The following is a 20916-nucleotide window of genomic DNA, read 5'->3' as shown; positions in this document are numbered from 1 at the left end:
TATTGGCATGTAGAGAGAAAGCTTTTCTACCGGTCTCCGCTAAGGTGGGGGAGAAATACTCAGCAGGGCTCTACTAACCAAATATGGTTAGTTTTGAAGTAGAGCGCCTTCTGAGTATTTCCCAACCCATTTAGCTCAGACAGGTAGAAGAGCTTTCTCTCTACAAGCCAATATGTATCCCGTGCATCAACATTGTATTTTTGTTTTTGTTTTACTATTGGTAATATATATATATATATATATATATATATATATTTGCTATGTGTTTCGTAAATTACTTAATGCATTTTATTGTTGGCACAATAAATGTGTCCAGTGAATTACATTAAATATCATTTGAATTAGTTATCCACGTTGCAATGTTTTGAAATGTGGGCTTTTATTTTGAAAGTGTTCATTACCATACGAAGTCATGTCATCGTTTGTGCTGCTGGCAGAACACAAGTAAAGGCTGGTGAAATTATCGTGCCTTTGGTGATCAAAACAGCCAATAACCTAGCTAAATACTGACATTGTCCTCAATCGCGATATCTGTCCATCGTGTCAGCTCAAACTGAACTACAAGGTGCATTTCCGACACACATCTTCGTGGCCATTCAAGGTGTAGTGTACTCTGACTGTCTGGCTCTAGCTAATACCATAGCATAGTAGGCTATTGATTAACAGACAGCCGCTAATCAGATCACATCACCGCCTGCTAATTAACTAAAGATGCTGAAAATGGAGGGACTCGGGTCGAAGATGGACCCGGAGGAGATGAAGAGGAAGATGAGGGAAGATGTCGTGTCTTCGGTCAGGAACTTTCTCCTCTACGTCGCCCTGCTCCGAGTCGGTAAGTATGGGACCAGAAGCCAGTCGGGTTTCCCTATGATGTCAACTGTGTAGCCTGGCAGGTCCCAGATCTGTTTGAGTCACACTATTTAGATCTAAATGCATGGCTCAGGTTTAGCATATTCCATTTTTATTGGCAAACTTAACATTGCATTGGCAAGACAATTCCGTAAGTAGTTGTCAGGAGAGCAGAAACAGCCTAGCACCTACAGTAATACTGTGTAACCTGGCTGCAGTTAAAACTAGCCGTCCCGACTGAAGTGAAGGCATTATTAGAGAATGAAAACGCTTCCTGTTTCGTCGCTATGGCTACCTGCAAACATGTTAGTGGTGTTACAATGTTGCACAGCAGCAGCAGATCATTCGTTTGAGTGTCATTGTATCATTACACAGTGTCACTGTCAGTTATAATGTGTTTCTACATGTGGTATTCAAATACGTTAGAAGACGGCAGCATTGAAACAACGTCCAATGCATAGTCAACTAGCAACCTACCCAGCCTACTGTGTTTCAGTGCTAACTGTTTAAATATCCCACTTATTACTTTCTGCTGTTAGAGGCCATCAGTGGAGACAGTGGGGAAAATATTATTTGTAGCCAGCTTTTTCTGTCAAACCATGTGTGTGTGTATATAGGTAGGTACATATACAATTAGGATTTTACTTTAAGGTGGAATGTACTGTAACTGCCCATCTTGTTGTGAAGTGCATCTAAATATGTTGTTAATTGATCTCCTCCCCTCTCCATTCTAGCACCAGACGTTCTGTTGTTAATTGATCTCCTCCCCTCTCCATTCTAGCACCATACGTTCTTCAGAAGCTGGACAGCATATGAATAGAATCCGTCTTCGCTCACCCTCTCCCCACAAGACCAACATCACACAGAATGCATCAGAACAACAACAACAACAAGCTGGTGAAGTTGCTACCCAACAGGAACAACCATGACGACAACAACAACAACAACAATCTGGTGTAGATGCTTCTAGACAAAAACATCCAGTTGGGATCATTATGAAAAAGTTAATGTCACCACCATGGACTTTTAAGTTATGTAGCCGACCAATTGCTCATTTCTAGCCTACTGTGATACTTGTGAGTTTATCTGATGTCATTGACGATTTCTAACAGATACACCTTGATGTTGTTTTGTCCTGTTCTTACTTTACTTGAATAAACTCAAGTCTTGAATGTAGTTTGAAGTAATTTACTTCCATATAGGGTCGTCGTTTACAGACACAGCTGTAAGCTGACCTGACTCCAACCCTGACTCCAACCCTGACCCCAACCCCTACCTGTCCCCTACCTGACCCCTACCGGACTCCAACTATGACCCCTACCTGACCCCTGTCTAATTTGTAATTTTCCATCACACCTGTTGAGTTGACTTGGGTAACAGACCTCTAGCTTCTACACCACATCCCCCCTTCTCCTGCTCTAACATGAGACCTCATCAGTACTCATTTTGGGTGCTGGTACTGTTTATATTTAGGAGCTGGAACATTAACCAATATTCTATAAGAGGTGAACTCAAGCAGTAGAAAGTTAGAGGTGATATTATAGGACACACTATGTGAAACATTGCTACTCTGTCAGCAGTTTGCTGTGGGGTTTTTCAAATGGCAGTGTTTCCTGTATCTGGGTTTAACCACTGATCTATTTAAAAGTTTGTCACATCAGACAAGGAACTAATGAGATAGAAGTCATATAGCCTAGCAGTATTTTTCCACTCTTCAGTCCACTCTTCATGACAGCAGACTTGTATAGCTCAGTGGAGTCCAGTTAGAGACAGATATGATACCTGCAGTGATATTGATGATCCTGTTCTGGAGCACAGGTAGGATGCTGTTATACTAATATACACTTGTGACAGTTACTGAGATATGATTTGATATTGTAAGATATATGATCATTTACAGGGCTAGTAAAATAACATACAACTGGAAGCAGACAGTAAAAATCTGTCTTAAAGCAGGACAATGATGTGATCACCTGTAAATGTATTTTACTGTAGCATAAATGTCCATCTGGGGACAGGCACTAATGTAAATGAAGATGTGATGGTCAACGTTCCCTCTAAACTGCGCTCGCAGCCCGAGACTGCCGTACAGACATATCAGCCCACAGAGAGAAGCATGATATTGAACTTCACTCAATTGTCTAGAGCAGTTTTCACCAACCGGTTGATCGCGATCCACTGGTCCATCTCCATGACATTCCTAGTGGATCGGCAAACATTTCTGTAAAAACCCACAATAAACTGCGTGCCGGGTAGGTTGCCATTTTGAACTATTTAATGTGTCTGAATGTACAAACTGCCTCCCTGGCAGAGTTAATCAACTCTCCCAGTGTCTACCAGTGTCTGTTGGATAGCAGACTAAACCAGGTTTTCCTCTAGGATTTTGCCTGTTCTCTATTCCATTTATTTTTATCAAAAAAACTCCCTAGGCTGATGACAAGCATACCCATAACATGATGCATCTACCAACCTTAAACAAATGGCAAAAAAAAAATATTTTGGCAGAAAATATACATGCATATGTGTGTGTGTGTGTGTGGTTTGTGTGTGTGTTGTATGGTGTGTGTGTGTGGTTTGTGTGTGTGTGTGGTGTATGGTGTGTGTGATGTGTGATGTGTATGGTGTGGTGTATGGTGTGTGTGTGTTGTGTATGGTGTGGTGTATGGTGTGTGTGGTTTATGTGTGTGTGTGATGTGTGATGTGTGATGTGTGTGTGTGTGTGGTTTGTGTGTGTGTGTGTGGTGTATTGTGTGTGTGGTGTATGGTGTGTGTGTGTGTGTGTGTGTGTGTGTGTGTGTGTGTGTGTGTGTGTGTGTGTGTGTGTGTATGTGTGTGTGTATGTGTGTGTGTGTGTGTGTGTGTGTGTGTGTGTGTTTGTGTGTGTGTGTGTGTGTGTGTGTGTGTGTGTGTGTGTGTGTGTGTGTGTCATTCGTCAGCTCCTATGTTGTGGAACAGTGAATCCTCCATACAGCTTCAGACAGAATCAGAGAAACATCAACTGTCTTTATCTTACAGTCATAGACATGCTGAACAACATTGCCTTCTACTGCCCTATACATCTCATTATCAGTCCTGTTTATGCAGGGTCTCTTACCATAATCAGTTTTTTACATTTCATATTTAACCTTTATTTAACAAGGCAAGTCAGTTAATTAAGAACAAATTCTTATTTTACAATCGGATGGCTCAGATTACCGTGTTTGTAACAGGCTTAAAAGAAACATACAGCAAAATTGATAGTTTGAGATTTCAAAACGTTTAAAACCATGACTAGAGAGACTGTCAACGAATACAGCAAAGAGCTGCTTCGTTGACTGAGTTCATGTTTAGGTTCTTACTCAGCACTGTCAACTATTTGTATTCAACACTTTTATAAGCCATAAAATGCACATTCTTCCTATTTACAGTCAGTGCTACAACAAGCACTGCAGCTGTAATGAATGAGTAGGAAAGTGTATCTATATTTTTCTGTAGGGAAGCTATTGATCCATCATATATGTCATTCCTGGGAGTGTGCAAACGTAATTGTTTTATTACCATAGCATTTTTGTATGTTCTATATAGTTATGTACTTGAAAACCAATTTGGCACATTTGGGAAAACTCCTGGCAGACTTGATGGAGGACCCCATCTTGTGGTCTGATGTTGACCGTCAGAGAGTTGCTGGGTCTTTGAATAACAAGGTCTTTGCTGCGTATATCCGTGTTCATGACTAGATGTACTTTACCATGAAAGGACATACGTGCAGCGATTGGTTCGATAGAGTGGAAAGTTTTCAGCTTGTGGTCCTTTTCTCGGAAACCCATGTTGTGTGACATGAAGAGGAGGGTCTAGCATCGAGGTAAACAGGTTTCACACCAACATGACGTCACTGGAAAATATTCAGCTTCTTTGAGGTGGTCAATGTAAATAGCAACACCTGGTCAAGTCAACCTGTTACAACATCATTAAACACAACATGAAGAACCAAACACTCATTCTGGTGTCACTTTTGACCCTTTAAGGAAAATACTCTTGAGACAGAGGCCTATCTTGAGACAGAGGCCTATCCTGAGACAGAGACCTAAGGTAGGCCTCTATAACTGTAGCCTGCCAGTATTAATGTTTGATTTATCAAATGAAGAACATACAGTAATCATAACGATCTGTATGAACTATTTCAAGCATCCCAAAATGTAGTATTTATCCACCAAACATCTCGCAGTTCACTTTGTCAAGTTGGTGACCATCGTTGGTCACCACCTTTCAAAGTGTGTTGCATTTTGGTTATAAAAATTGTCCGACTTGCGACTACCCGCCGACTGTGTGAACTTGACAAAAACCATGCGATCAAAGGTCATGCAGTTTTTGATGAAGTCGCCTTCAAGTCGCTGCAGTTGCTTCTCACCAGCTGTACCATGCAACCATCACCTGCATTGTGGGAGGCACTTTTTGTCAACCAATCATTGGGGTGTTTTTGTTTGACCTACTCGAACGTGGTGAAAAACGTGACGGAAACAGGACCACCTTGCCATGATTCTAAAGCTACAGGGGATGCAAATGAAAGTGATATTTGAGACCTCTCTCTAACCAATTAATATTACTAACGATATGTTTTCAGTTTGTGAGTGTGTGATATGGGGGTATAGTCAAGTTCATTTCGACATTTATACAGAACAACTTGTGTAAACAATAGCAGCTATGTTGACACTGTCATGTTGATCTGACTGAGTCTTGCTGTTGGAAAACCACTACAGAGTCCAACTTTCGACTGTGGCAGATGCACCTCCCTAGACTTCACGCACCCACTTTCATCTACAGTTGGAAGCCAGACTTGAAGGCAGCCAGAAACTACAACCAGAAACTACAATAACCCTAATGCTCTTTAGAGGATGTGATGGTACATCCAAGCCAATTGTAGTTAAACAGACGAACCATTTGTAGTTCTTTATCTTGGTGGATGGGAAAACAAATAGGCCATAGACAGAGATATGATGCACTCAGTGAGAACATGTGTGAGCTCATCATCAGGAGGATAGCAGCACCATGGCAACAGCAAAATAAAGTCAGTGTGGGTTTCCTGTGTACTGAGTGTGTATTCTCAGTATGTGTGGTTATGTGAGTGTGTGTGCATATGATTGCATATGCATGCCTAGTCCTTTTTGTGTGTTAAGCGGGCCTGAGGTCTGATGGGTTAATGGGGCCTATGCTTCATGTCTGAGGGGAGGTCTGATGGGTTAATGGGGCCTATGCTTCAGGTCTGAGGGGAGGTCTGATGGGTTAATGGGGCCTATGCTTCAGGTCTGAGGGGAGGTCTGATGGGTTAATGGGGCCTATGCTTCAGGTCTGAGGGGAGGTCTGATGGGTTAATGGGGCCTATGCTTCAGGTCTGAGGGGAGGTCTGATGGGTTAATGGGGCCTATGCTTCAGGTCTGAGGGGTAGTTTTCAGGTCTGTAGAAACCATAATGTTTCCATCTACTTGACACGTGAAGTGTCAACTACTTCGCCAGCCACTGTGGCCTTGCACGTGTGTGTGTCTCTGTGTGTGTGTGTGTGTGTGTGTGTGTGTGTGTGTGTGTATGTATGAGCAGGCGTGCCAGCCACTGTGGCACTGCACATATGTGAGTGTGTGTGTGTGTGTGTGTGTGTGTGTGTGTGTGTGTGTGTGTGTGTGTGTGTGTGTGTGTGTGTGTGTGTGTGTGTGTGTGTGTGTGTGTGTGTGTGTGTGTGTGTGTGTGCAAAATACTATGTGACTCTATTATTATCTAATAATATGTAATATTTCTCCAGGTATGCATGGTATCAAGTGTAGTATTAAGAGGCTGTATGAGGGACCAGATACCAGATAGATACTTTATGATGTTACTTTATGATGTTACTTTGACTGAAACAACAAAGTCATTCAGCTGTATCAACACCTCTAAGACTCAAGTCATGAGGTATGACTTCCTCATGTGGTGTGGGTCCATCTCAGTCTGGATGTGTTCCACATCTGGAGTCTAACATTACCCATCAGACCTTGAGATGGACTAGTTCAAGTCAAGAGGTGTGAACTGTTAACTTGAGAGTGCAGGGCAGTAGTTGTGCTTGTATCCTTTATGGTTGTGTGTACCTGTCATACTAACTGATATCTGCATCAGAGACCCAGCTACTCTGACCCTGTTACTGACAAACCCAGCTACTCTGACCCTGTTACTGAAAGACCCAGCTACTCTGACCCTGATACTGAAAGACCCACCTACTCTGACCCTGTTACTGACAGACCCAGCTACTCTGACCCTGTTACTGACAGACCCAGCTACTCTGACCCTGTTACTGAAAGACCCAGCTACTCTGACCCTGTTACTGACAGACCCAGCTACTCTGACCCTGTTACTGAAAGACCCAGCTACTCTGACCCTGTTACTGAAAGACCCAGCTACTCTGACCCTGTTACTGAAAGACCCAGCTACTCTGACCCTGTTACTGACAGACCCAGCTACTCTGACCCTGTTACTGAAAGACCCAGCTACTCTGACCCTGTTACTGAAAGACCCAGCAACCACACACATAGAACTATACAGGATATACAATCATATGGACACACTCCCATATACCCACACACATATATATATATATATATATATATATATATATATATTAGGGGTGTAACGATTCGTTTTAACAACGATTCGATTTGTATCACGATTCGTGGTTGTCGATACGATTCAAGGACGATATTGGTTCATTTAGAACGATACGATCCGAAACGATTCAGTGACTTGAAATCGATTCAGTAACCTTTTAGCCAAAAATTCAACCAGTGTGACTGAAATAAATACCTGGTAACCAGTTGCATTTTAATGGCTGGCAATAGTCTTGATATTTTTAACAGTGTTTCATGACTCCATGCAGACCATCTGGTATTATGAAACTTACCAAAAGTCTCACAAGTCCGTCTGTTATGGCCTGTGCGGTTCGGTCAGCACCCAATTCAATCAGTCCAATAAAGTCCGAAGTAAACTCTCCGTTGCTGGACACAGACACAATGTAAACTATTTCCTGCTCAGTTTTTGTGATGTCCTCAGATCCATCAAAAAGCATTCAGTAAATGAACATCCTCAGAATAGGAAGACATGGGACGTGCGTGTTTAGCTTTATGGAAAGAGAAAAATATTAAACAGAGCTTGCCGCTGTTCTTCATTCAGCTTTGCGACTGGACATTTATTCTCGGCTATCTTTTAGCAATGGCTTGCGCCACATTCGTGTGCTCCTTGCTCTTTTCATGTTTGTCAAATAAAGGATGGTTGAAATTCTTTGAGCCTTTATAAAATGCACCTGTTTTGTCTGCTAGATGTGGATTTGAGCGGCAAATCTTGCACCACATTTCAGTGCGCTCATCGTTAGCTTCAAGCCACTTTTCCGAAAAAAGTATTTTCTTCGGCTCTGGCTCCAGTTGGCGTTTCTTTGTAGGTGGCGAAACGCAAAAGAAGCTTCTTAATGTCTGTTGCTTTTTGGACATCCCTGACAGTAGTTGACAAGCAACATGTCATGTGTAAGGTTAGATGAGAAGATCGGTCAAGTACGCAAAGGCGCGTAGTAACACAAGTGGCATTACGCATTCCTGATTTTTGTCGCGCTTGCGTATCTGCGTACCAGTTATGTGCACCCCTGCATATAAAGTCTGACGTGCTTAAATCCAATGGGTTATTTCCTAGTATCGATACAATCGATTTATTACATTTTAAAACGATGTTAGATCGATATATGTTGTCCAAAAGGCCAACTCGCCGAGCACAGATCGATGTAGTTGAATCATATGAATATAAATCGATACATCGATGTAGTAGATGGATCGTTACACCCCTAATATATATATATATATATACAGTGGGGAGAACAAGTATTTGATACACTGCCGATTTTGCAGGTTTTCCTACTTACAAAGCATGTAGAGGTCTGTAATTTGTATCATAGGTACACTTCAACTGTGAGAGACGGAATCTAAAACAAAAATCCAGAAAATCACATTGTATGATTTTAAAGTAATTAATTTGCATTTTATTGCATGACATAAGTATTTGATACATCAGAAAAGCAGTACTTAATATTTGGTACAGAAACCTTTGTTTGCAATTACAGAGATCATACGTTTCCTGTAGGTCTTGACCAGGTTTGCACACACTGCAGCAGGGATTTTGGCCCACTCCTCCATACAGACCTTCTCCAGATCCTTCAGGTTTCGGGGCTGTCGCTGGGCAATACGGACTTTCAGCTTCCTCCAAAGATTTTCTATTGGGTTCAGGTCTGGAGACTGGCTAGGCCACTCCAGGACCTTGAGATGCTTCTTACGGAGCCACTCCTTTGTTGCCCTGGCTGTGTGTTTTGGGTCATTGTCATGCTGGAAGACCCAGCCACCACCCATCTTCAATGCTCTTACTGAGGGAAGGAGGTTGTTGGCCAAGATCTCGCGATACATGGCCCCATCCATCCTCCCCTCAATACGGTGCAGTCGTCCTGTCCCCTTTGCAGAAAAGCATCCCCAAAGAATGATGTTTCCACCTCTATGCTTCACGGTTGGGATGGTGTTCTTGGGGTTGTACTCATCCTTCTTCTTCCTCCAAACACGGTGAGTGGAGTTTAGACCAAAAAGCTCTACTTTTGTCTCATCAGACCACATGACCTTCTCCCATTCCTCCTCTGGATCATCCAGATGGTCATTGGCAAACATCAGACGGGCCTGGACATGCGCTGGCTTGAGCAGGGGGACCTTGCGTGTGCTGCAGGATTTTAATCCATGACGGCGTAGTGTGTTACTAATGGTTTTCTTTGAGACTGTGGACCCAGCTCTCTTCAGGTCATTGACCAGGTCCTGCCATGTAGTTCTGGGCTGATCCCTCACCTTCCTCATGATCATTGATGCCCCACGAGGTGAGACCTTGCATGGAGCCCCAGACTGAGGGTGATTGACCGTCATCTTGAACTTCTTCCATTTTCTAATAATTGAGCCAACAGTTGTTGCCTTCTCACCAAGCTGCTTGCCTATTGTCCTGTAGCCCATCCCAGCCTTGTGCAGGTCTACAATTTTATCCCTGATGTCCTTACACAGCTCTCTGGTCTTGGCCATTGTGGAGAGGTTGGAGTCTGTTTGATTGAGTATGTGGACAGGTGTCTTTTATACAGGTAACGAGTTCAAACAGGTGCAGTTAATACAGGTAATGAGTGGAGAACAGGAGGGCTTCTTAATGAAAAACTAACAGGTCTGTGAGAGCCGGAATTCTTACTGGTTGGTAGGTGATCAAATACTTATGTCATGCAATAAAATGCAAATTAATTACTTAAAAATCATACAATGTGATTTTCTGGATTTTTGTTTTAGATTCTGTCTCTCACAGTTGAAGTGTACCTATGATAAACATTACAGACCTCTACATGCTTTGTAATTAGGAAAACCTGCAAAATCTGCAGTGTATCAAATACTTGTTCTCCCCACTGTATATATATATATATATATATATATATATATATATATATATATATATATATATATATATATATATGCACAAATGTAAACTAATGTAAACATATACATACATTGACCACTACTAATGTTGATAAGTCTGATATTATGATGTTGGCATTACAGTACTCATATAAGAGCTAGTCACTGATTAGCTGAAAATACACACTCAGTACACAGGAAACTCACACTGACTTCCTGTTGCTGTTGCCATGGTGCTGCTATTCTCCTGATGATGAGCTCACATGTTTCACACTGAGTGCATCATATCTCTGTCTATGTCCTATTTGTTTTTCCCACTAATCCTGAATAAAAAGAGATTGGTAGATACAGAAATACATCCACAAAGATAAAGAACTACAATTGGTTTAGCTCTTTAACTACAATTGGCTTGGACATACCATGACAGCCTCTAGAGCATCATGGTTATTGCAGTTTCTTACTGAAGTTCCTGGCTGCCTTCAAGTCATGGTGTTGGTGAGGCCTAGATGTTTGGTGGATAAACAATAGTTTTGGGATGCCTCAATTAGCTCATACAGATCATGGTGAGAATTTAAATGTTATGATTACTGGATGTTTATCATTTGATAAATCAAACATTAATACTGGCAGGTTGCAGTTATAGAGGCCAACCTTAGGTCTCTGTCTCAAGATAGGTCTCTGTCTCAAGATAGGTCTCTGTCTCAGGATAGGTCTCTGTCTCAGGATAGGTCTCTGTCTCAAGATAGGTCTCTGTCTCAAGATAGGTCTCTGTCTCAGGATAGGTCTCTGTCTCAGGATAGGTCTCTGTCTCAGGACAGGTCTCTGTCTCAAGATAGGTCTCTGTCTCAAGATAGGCCTCTGTCTCAAGATAGGCCTCTGTCTCAGGATAGGCCTCTGTCTCAGGATAGGCCTCTGTCTCAACAGTCTTTTCTTAGGGGGTCAAAATAGACACCAGAATGTTGGTGTGAAACCTGTTTGTACTAGTGCTGCTAGTTTGGTGTTGCTGTCTACAGTGACCAACTTAAAGCTGAATATTTTCCAGTGACGTCACGTTGGTGTGAAACCTGTTTACCTCGATGCTAGACCCTCCTCTTCATGTCACAACATGGGTTTCAGAGAAAAGGACCACAAGCTGAAAACTTTCCACTTGATCGAACCAATCGCTGCTCGTATGTCCTTTCATGGTAAAGTACATCTAGTCATGAACACGGAAATACGCAGCAAAGACCTTGTTATTCAATGACCCAGCTACTCTCTGACAGTCACCATCAGACCATCAGACCACCAGATGGACAGGCTGTGTGTTGCTCTGATTGCATTCTTATGTGAGTAACTTGTTTTACTGGGCCTTATAGCTGGATGATAGCTGATTTCTTATGTGGTTTTATAGTTGACTAGATCTGTTATCTTATTATCTTATCTTATTATTGAGATATTGTGATGTTTGCTATATTTTTACATGCAGAGAACTTGATGATGAACCAAATGGCAATGTGTAGTTCTTCCTAACACTGTTCCTCTGCTACCTGTAGGTGCTGTTTCCTCCAGTCAGTTCATCCTAACACTGTTCCTTCCTCTGCTACCTATAGGTGCTGTTTCCTCCAGTCAGTTCATCCTAACACTGTTCCTCTGCTACCTGTAGGTGCTGTTTCCTCCAGTCAGTTCTTCCTAACACTGTTCCTCTGCTACCTGTAGGTGCTGTTTCCTCCAGTCAGTTCATCCTAACACTGTTCCTCTGCTACCTGTAGGTGCTGTTTCCTCCAGTCAGTTCATCCTAACACTGTTCCTCTGCTACCTGTAGGTGCTGTTTCCTCCAGTCAGTTCATCCTAACACTGTTCCTCTGCTACCTGTAGGTGCGGTTTCCTCCAGTCAGTTCATCCTAACACTGTTCCTCTGCTACCTGTAGGTGTTGTTTCCTCCAGTCAGTTCATCCTAACACTGTTCCTCTGCTACCTGTAGGTGCTGTTTCCTCCAGTCAGTTCATCCTAACACTGTTCCTCTGCTACCTGTAGGTGCTGTTTCCTCCAGTCAGTTCATCCTAACACTGTTCCTCTGCTACCTGTAGGTGCTGTTTCCTCCAGTCAGTTCATCCTAACACTGTTCCTCTGCTACCTGTAGGTGCTGTTTCCTCCAGTCAGTTCATCCTAACACTGTTCCTCTGCCTGCAAACATGTTAGTGGTGGTACAATGTTGCACAGCAGCAGCAGATCATTCGTTTGAGTGTCATTGTATCATTACACAGTGTCACTGTCAGTTATACTGTATTTCTACATGTGGTATTCAAATACGTTAGAAGACGGCAGCATTGAAACAACGTCCAATACATAGTCAACTATCAACCTACCCAGCCTACTGTGTTTCAGTGCTAACTGTTTAAATATCCCACTTATTAGTTTCTGCTGTTAGAGGCCATCAGTGGAGACAGTGGGGAATATAGTATTTGTAGCCAGCTTTTTCTGTCAAACCATGTGTGTGTGTGTATATAGGTAGGTACATATACAATTAGGATTTTACTTTAAGGTGGAGTGTACTGTAACTGCCCATCTTGTTGTGAAGTGCATCTAAATATGTTGTTAATTGATCTCCTCCCCCTCTCCATTCTAGCACCATACGTTCTGTTGTTAATTGATCTCCTCCCCTCTCCATTCTAGCACCAGACGTTCTGTTGTTAATTGATCTGAGATTGATCTGAGAAAAAAACATCCAGTTGGGATCATTATGAAAAAGTTATTGTCACCACCATGGACTTTTAAGTTATGTAGCCGACCAATTGCTCATTTCTAGCCTACTGTGATACTTGTGAGTTTATCTGATGTCATTGACGATTTCTAACAGATACACCTTGATGTTGTTTTGTCCTGTTCTTGATTTACTTGAATAAACTCAAGTCTTGAATGTAGTTTGAAGTAATTTACTTCCATATAGGGTCGTCGTTTACAGACACAGCTGTAAGCTGAACTGACTCCAACTCTGACCCCAACCCTGACCCCAACCCTGACCCCTACCTGACCCTTACCGAACTCCAACCCTGACTCCAACCCTGACCCCTGTCTAATTTGTAATTTTCCATCACACCTGTTGAGTTGACTTGGGTAACAGACCTCTAGCTTCTACACCACATCCCCCCTTCTCCTGCTCTAACATGAGACCTCATCAGTACTCATTTTGGGTGCTGGTACTGTTTATATTTAGGTGCTGGAACATTAACCAATATTCTATAAGAGGTGAACTCAAGCAGTAGAAAGTTAGAGGTGATATTATAGGACACACTATGTGAAACATTGCTGCTCTGTCAGCAGTTTGCGGTGGGTTTTTCTAATGGCAGTGTTTCCTGTATGTGGGTTTAACCACTGATCTATTTAAAAGTTTGTCACATCAGACAAGTAATGAACTAATGAGATAGAAGTCATATAGCCTAGCAGTATTTTCCACTCTTCAGTCCACTCTTCATGACAGTAGACTTGTATAGCTCAGTGGAGACCCAGTTAGAGACAGATATGATACCTGCAGTGATATTGATGATCCTGTTCTGGAGCACAGGTAGGATGCTGTTATACTGATATACACTTGTGACTGTTACTGAGATATGTTTTGATATTGTAAGATATATGATCATTTACAGGGCTAGTAAAAGAACATACAACTGGAAGCAGACAGTAAAAATCTGTCTCAAAGCAGGACAACGATGTGATCACCTGTAAATGTACTTTACTATAGCATAACTGTCCATCTGGGGACAGGCACTAATGTCAGTTAAGTTGTGATGGTGTCATTCATCTGACTGTTGTATATTCAGTGTGTCAACAATTGATTATATCTGTCTCTGTGTAAACGAATGAGAGTATATATTATATATTATATTGGTCTTATGTTAGTGTAGGAGAATGGGTGGTGTAGATGCTAGAGGTCTGTGACCTGAGTCAAGCTCAACAGGCCTGATGCTATATGTCAGGAAGAGAGAGAGAGGACAGAGAGGAGGGGGTGGGGAGGGCAGAGGAGAGAGTGGTGGAGAGAGGATGGAGGAGGCAGAGGAGTGGAGGGAGATAGAGAGGGAGAGAGAAGGGAGAGGAGAGAGAGGGAGATAGAGAGGGAGAGAGAAGGGGAGAGGGGAGAGAGAGGGAGATTTCAAAAGAGATAGGGCTGACAGATTAACATGCAGTCAGCTGAATATCTTTTCATCACTGAATTCTCACCAGTGATGTTATCATAACCAGTAACCTTTTCTATTCTTCCACTCAGCTTGACCCTGACCTCTGAAACAACAGACAAAAAAATGTAATAAATTAGATATAAACTCATCTGGAAAGAGTGTTACACATTTCCATCTATAGTGTATGTACACATGGGTGTTGTTGCATCATACCAACAATTAGCCTATCTTCCCCAGCACATCATGAAAGGTCATGTTGATGTTCATTAACCTCTGCCTCTTTCTCTCTCTCTCTCATCCTCTGACTCCTCTCTTTCTCCTTTGTTTCTTTCTCACTCTCTCTCTCTCTCTCTCTCTCTCTCTCTCTCTTCTCTCTCTCTCTCTCTCTCTCTCTCTCATCTCTCCTCTCTCTCTCTCTCTCTCTCTCTCTCTCTCTCTCTCTCTCTCTCTCTCTCTCTCTCTCTCTCTCTCTCTCTCTCTCTCTCTGTCTCTCTCTCTCTCTCCTCTCTTTCTCTCTCTCTCTCTCTCTCTCTCTCTCTCTCTCTCTCTCTCTCTCTCTCTCTCTCTCTCTCTCTTCTCTCTCTCTCTCTCTATCTCTCTCATCCTCTGACTCCTCTCTTTCTCCTTTGTTTCTTTCTCTCTCTCTCTCTCTCTCTCTCTCTCTCTCTCTCTCTCTCTCTCTCTCTCTCTCTCTCTCTCTCTCTCTCTCTCTCTCTCTCCTCTCTCTCTCTCTCTCTCTCTCTCTCTCTCTCTCTCTCTCTCTCTCTCTCTCTCTCTCTTCAGATCTCCAGGCTCAAAGCATCAGTCCACCAGGTAGGTAGAGTATAAATCTCCAGTGATTATAGCAGTTCAATATTAGTCAACTTTATTGTCCCACATGGAGAAATTCATGTGTCCGTACACACCATTCTAAAACCCAATAACAAGTACTGTTTTATGGAACTACTAATACTTGTCAACCACAAAGCATTACTGCTGTTAGAATAACAGAAGCCCTGTCATAATCTGTCCTCACCACTGTGTTTTCTCTCTGCTGTTTACAGCTGAACCCTCAGTCAGACTGGTGAATGGGACCAGTTCCTGCTCTGGGACAGTGGAAGTATTTTTGGTAGGAGAGTGGTTAGTTCTATGTACTGGGTGGTGGAGCATGAGAGAGACTAAGGTTGTGTGTAGAGAGCTGGGCTGTGGGAATGTTGTAGCTGAATCTAGAGGACCTCTGGTTGAAGATGGAAGAAGAGGAGTCTCACTATGGAGTAGATGCAGTGGAGATGAGTCTACAATTAGAAAGTGTGGCATGATGCGAGTAGGACCTACTCACTGTAATGGTAGATATTCTCTTCATGTGATCTGTTCAGGTAAGAGACTGGTAATATTGAGAGATTTAATTTGTACATTATACTAGATTTGCATGTATCATGTTTTATGTGTTTTTCATTTCATTTAAAGAGAGTGAGAGATGTTAGATGTATTTAAACATTATATTTGTGTTTGTCATATTGGTTTATGGGAGATGTGCATGGGCAGATCATTGTAGTTCAGATGTTACTGAAGTGAAGCTGCCTGATGGATGTCCAGCTGTTTATTTTCTATGAAGTGAAGTGAACAAGGAGGCTATAGCTGCAGTAGTCAGTAATCAAATACAACTTAAATATCCCAGAATGCTTTTGTATTTGAGTGTTATCTCAGTGAACGTCTCTACTCACTACCACTGTCACATGTCATGTTATTGTCATATCTAAATGAGGAAAGTAGTTGAGGAGCTACGTTTTCTTTTTCTCTCCTCTTGTTCCAGATGTCCTGCTTCAGCCTGATATCAACATATGTTGTCTCAGTGACTGTAGGCCCACTACTCATGTTGCCCTGTGAGGGAGGGTGGCTAGCACTGTTACATGCTGATGTTATTGTCATATCTATAGGAAACTAGTTGAAGAGGTTTTTCTTGTTCTCTTTTATTGTTACAGATTTCCTGGTCCAGCCTGATATCTTCCTGACTGACTCAATGGGAGGGGTCTCCAGGGGCCACCAGGGGCCTGAAGTTTTTAGGGGCTACAACTTCACCATCACCTGTTCCACTCAGCCACAGTACCCAGGAGGCTCCTTCCTCCTCACGTTCACCGGCTCCAACAGAACCCAGACCCAGCCAGCTGTCAATCACTCTGCTGCCTTCCTCTTCCCTGCTGCAGATGACTCCCACCAAGGGAACTACAGCTGTGTTTATGACAATTATGTTTTCTCTCATAACTTCTTCTCTGAGAGTGAGCTCCTCTCCCTCACCGTCACAGGTAACTGAACATGAACCAGACTTCTAACTTTGTCATTGACAGATTTCCCACAGATCTATGTGATGATGACCAGTCCCCTCATCAAAGGTGTTTCTGTTTGCAGCCTCTCCTCTGCCAGCCTTCATCATCAGACACATTGTAGTGCTGCTGATCCTACTGACAGCCATCACCACCATCTACCTGTACTACAAGGTAAAGACATTTACTCAGACGTTACAAGTCATTTAAATGTTTGTGTCTTTGAGCAGGGTTCAGATTCTACATTGGTCTATATCTGTTTTTAAGGTGTGTGATTAACCAGATGTGTATCTTTGACTTGTGTTGCACTATCTTGGGTTTGTTCTTCAGTAATGTACTGATTATGAGAGAACGAGAACGAGGGAGAAAACGAGAGGGAGAGAACGAGAGGGAGAGAACGAGGGGGAGAGAACGAGAGGGGGAGAGAACGAGAGGGGGAGAGAACGAGAGGGGGAGAGAACGAGAGGGGGAGAGAACGAGGGGAGGAGAGAACGAGAGAGGGAGAGAGAGAGACCGAGAGAGAGACAGAGAGAGAGAGACACCAGTGGCAAGGTGACTGTGAACATGGATGTGTATCAAACAGGCACAACGACAGTACAGGGACAAAGTATGAGCAATTCAACGGCTCAGAAACGAGACGTATGTGGCAGGGACTCCAGACAATCCCAGATTATAAAGGGAAAGCTAGCCACGTATGGGACACCGACGCCTCGCTCCCGGACAAGATAAACACCTTCTTCTCCCGCATTGAGGATAACACAGTGCCACCGACGCGTGTGGTGAAGGTAGGCAGCAACACCTCTGCCACCCTGATCCTCAACACGGGGGGCCCATAGGGGTGCGTGCTCAGCCCCTTCCTGTACTTCTGTTTACCCTTGACTGCGTGGCCACGCACATCTCCAACTGAATCATCAAGTTTGCTGATGACACAACAGTGGTAGGCCTGATTAACAACAACAACGAGACAGCCTACAGGGAGGAGGTGAGAGCCCTGGCGGAGTGGTGCCAGGAAAATAACCTCTCGCTCAACGTCAACAAAATGAAGGAGTTGATCGTGGACTTCAGGAGACAGCAGAGGGAGCACGCCCCCATCCACATCAACGGGGCCACAGTGGAGAGGGTGAAAAGCTTCAAGTTCCTTGGCGTGCACATCACTGACAACCTGAAATGGTCCCTAAGACAGTGTGGTGAAGAAGGCGCAACAGCACCTCTTCAACCTCAGGAGGCTGAAGAAATTCGGTTTGGCCCCTAAGATCCTCATCAACTTCTACAGATGCACCACTGAGAGCATCTTGTCGAGCTGTATCACCGCCTGGTATGCAACTGCACAGAATGCATCCTCAGGGCTCTCTAGAGGGTGGCGCGATCAGCCCAACACATCACCAGGGGCACACTGCCTGCCCTCCAGGACATCTACAGCACCCGGTGTCACAGGAAAGCCAGGAAGATCATCAAGGACCTCAGCCACCCGAGCCACAGCCTGTTCACCCCACTACCATCTAGAAGGAGGAGACAGTGTAGGTGCATTAAAACTGGGACAGAGAGACTGCGACAGCTTCTATCTCCAGGCCATCAGACTCTTAAACAGTCACCACTAGCCGGCCTCTGCCCAGTACCCTGCCCTGAACTTTAGTGACTGTTACTAGCTGGCTACCACCCGGTACTCAACCCTGCACCTTAGAGACTGCTTCCCTATGTCCATAGTCATGGAACACTGGTCCCTTTAATAATGTTTACATCCTGTTTTACCCACTGTATATGTACAGTGCAGTCAGGAAGTATTCAGAGCCCTTGAATTTGTACACATTTTGTTACGGTACAGCCTTATTCTTATTCTTTTTTATTATTTTCCTCATCAATCTACACACAATACCACATAATGACAGTGAAAACAGGTTTTTAGAAATGTTCGCAAATGTATTGAAAAGGGGAAAAAAAGAATAAGTATTCAGACCCTTTGCTATGAGACTCGAAATTGAGCTCAGGTGCATCCTGTTTCCATTGATCATCCTTGAGATGTTTCTACAACTTTATTGGAGTCCACCTCTGGTAAATTCAATTTATTGGACATAATTTGGAAAGGCACACACCTGTCTATATAAGGTCCCACAGTTGACAGTGAATGTCAGCGCAAAAACCAAGCCATGAGGTCGAAGGAATTGTCGTAGAGCTCCGAGACATGATTGTGTCGAGGCACAGATCTGGGGAAGGGTACCAAAACATTTCTGCAGCATTGAAGGTCCCCAAGAACACCGTGTCCTCCATTCTTAAATGCAAGAAGTTTGGATCCACCAAGACTTTTCCTAGAGCTGGTCGCCCGGCCAAACTGAGCAATCGGGGGAGAAGGGCCTTGGTCAGAGGTGACAAAGAACCCGATGGTCACGCTGACAGAGCTCCAGAGTTCCTCTGCGGAGATGGGAGTATCTTCCAGAAGGACAACCAACTCTGCAGCACTCCACCAATCAGGCCTTTATGGTAGAGTGGCCAGACGGAAGCCACTCCTCAGTAAAAGGCACATGACAGCCCGTTTGGAGTTTGCCAAAAGACACCTAAAGACCTCAGACCATGAGAAACAAGATTCTCTGGTCTGATGAAACCAAGATTGAACTCTTTGGCCTGAATGCCAAGCGTCACGTCTGGAGGAAACCTGGCACCATCCCTACGGTGAAGCATGGTGGTGGCAGTATCATGTTGTGGGGAGGTTTTTCAGTGGCAGGGACTGGGAGACTTGTGAGGATTGAGAGAAAGATGATGAACCGAGCAAAGTACAGAGATCCTTCATGAAAGTCTCTGAATGTCCTTGAGTGGCCCAGCCAGAGCCTGGACTTGAACCGGATCTAACATCTCTGGAGAGACCTGAAAATAGCTATGCAGTGATGCTCCACATCCAACCTGACAGAGCTTGAGAGGATCTGCAGAGAAGAATGGGAGAAACTCCCCAAATACAGGTGTGCCAAGCTTGTAGCGTCATACCCAAGAAGAGTCAAGGCTGTAATCGCTGCCAAAGGTGCTTCAACAAAGTACTGAGTAAAGGGTCTGAATACTTATGTAAATGTGATATTTCCATTTCTTATTTTAATACATTTGCTAAATGTCTAAAAATCAGTTTTTGCTTTGTTATTATGGGGTATTGTGTGTAGATTGATGAAGAAAAAAAAACATTTTTTTTAATCCATTTTAGAATAAGGCTGTAACGTAACAAGATGTGGAACAAGTCAAGGGGTCTTAGTACTTTCCGAAAGCACTGTATATACTGTATTCTAGTCATGACTCATCCTATATAAATACTGCTGTACACACATTTTCTATCCACATACTGTCTATACTGTCTTTACACACCATTATATGTATATATACACTGAGTATACCAAACATTAGGAACACATATTTACATGATATATATTTATATTCCAGACTCTGATACTGCTCATTCTGATATTTATTAATGTAATGTATTTTTCTGGATTATGTGATTATTTATTTTGTTGCTAGGTATTACTGCACTGTTGGAGCTAGAAATACAAGCATTTCGCTGCACCTTCGATAACACCTGCAAATCTGGGACAAATACATTTGATTTGATTTGAAATGTCTGACTCTTGGTGCTGTGTCTCCCTAGACCACCAGGAGGCAGAAGAGAGTGAACAGGGTGAGCAGCATGGATCTTTATGTTGATGCCAATGCCATGGAGATGGTCTCTCTGAGCTCCAGAGCTGAAGCTGGACCGGGAGAGGAGAGAGCAGCCCAGGGGACTGAGTAGGAGTAGAATGATGCTGACCCTAAATGCTGATCCACCATTATTCCTTTTAGTTAGTTTTTTGCTACCAGGGGAACATGGCGTTTTGGTAACATGGGGTTTTGGGTAACATGGGGTTTTGGGTAACATGGGGTTTTGGGTAACATGGGGTTTGGGTAACTTGGGGTTTGGGTAACATGGGGTTTTGGGTAACATGGGGTTTTGGGTAACATGGGGTTTTGGGTAACATAGGGTTTTGGTTACGTGGGGTTATGGTAACATGGGGATTGGGTAACAAGGGGAATGGGGTTACGGGTAACATGGGGTTATGGGTAACATGGGGTTTTGGGTAACATGGGGAATGGGGTTACGGGTAACATGGGGTTTTGGGTAACATGGGGTTTTGGGTAACATGGGGT

At 43.3% G+C, this 20916-nt stretch overlaps 2 protein-coding genes across 2 annotated transcripts; both read left to right on the top strand.

Annotated features, from left to right (window-relative positions):
- Positions 1–441: 441 nt before the first annotated feature.
- LOC311120028 (mitochondrial import receptor subunit TOM5 homolog) lies at positions 442–2025 on the top strand. The gene is made up of 2 exons (XM_084194661.1): positions 442–832; positions 1631–2025. Exons 1-2 carry the CDS (start codon positions 712–714, stop codon positions 1663–1665), a joined length of 156 nt encoding a protein of 51 aa, XP_084050787.1. The 5' UTR covers positions 442–711; the 3' UTR covers positions 1666–2025.
- A 13662-nt stretch (positions 2026–15687) lies between these two features.
- On the top strand, positions 15688–20541 carry LOC311120025 (uncharacterized protein; the record flags this gene model as incomplete). The annotated part of the gene is made up of 4 exons (XM_084194659.1): positions 15688–15748; positions 16423–16743; positions 16847–16935; positions 20381–20541. 4 exons carry the CDS (start codon positions 15688–15690, stop codon positions 20519–20521), a joined length of 612 nt encoding a protein of 203 aa, XP_084050785.1. The 3' UTR covers positions 20522–20541.
- Positions 20542–20916: the final 375 nt, after the last annotated feature.

Source organism: Coregonus lavaretus (assembly GCF_964263955.1).
Source record: "Coregonus lavaretus genome assembly, contig: HAP1_SCAFFOLD_902, whole genome shotgun sequence".
NCBI classification, from domain to species: Eukaryota; Metazoa; Chordata; class Actinopteri; order Salmoniformes; family Salmonidae; genus Coregonus; species Coregonus lavaretus.
Note: the sequence above shows the minus strand (reverse complement) of the source record. Positions and strands in the feature narration are given on the sequence as shown.

What these genes read in the sequence shown, in the direction of transcription:
- LOC311120028 (XM_084194661.1), top strand. Translation starts at nt 712, where the DNA reads ATGCTGAAAATGGAGGGACTCGGGTCGAAGATGGACCCGGAGGAGATG. An exon ending in CGTCGCCCTGCTCCGAGTCG is followed by an intron (nt 833 to 1,630) that starts GTAAGTATGGGA and finishes TCTCCATTCTAG; the next exon opens with CACCATACGTTCTTCAGAAG.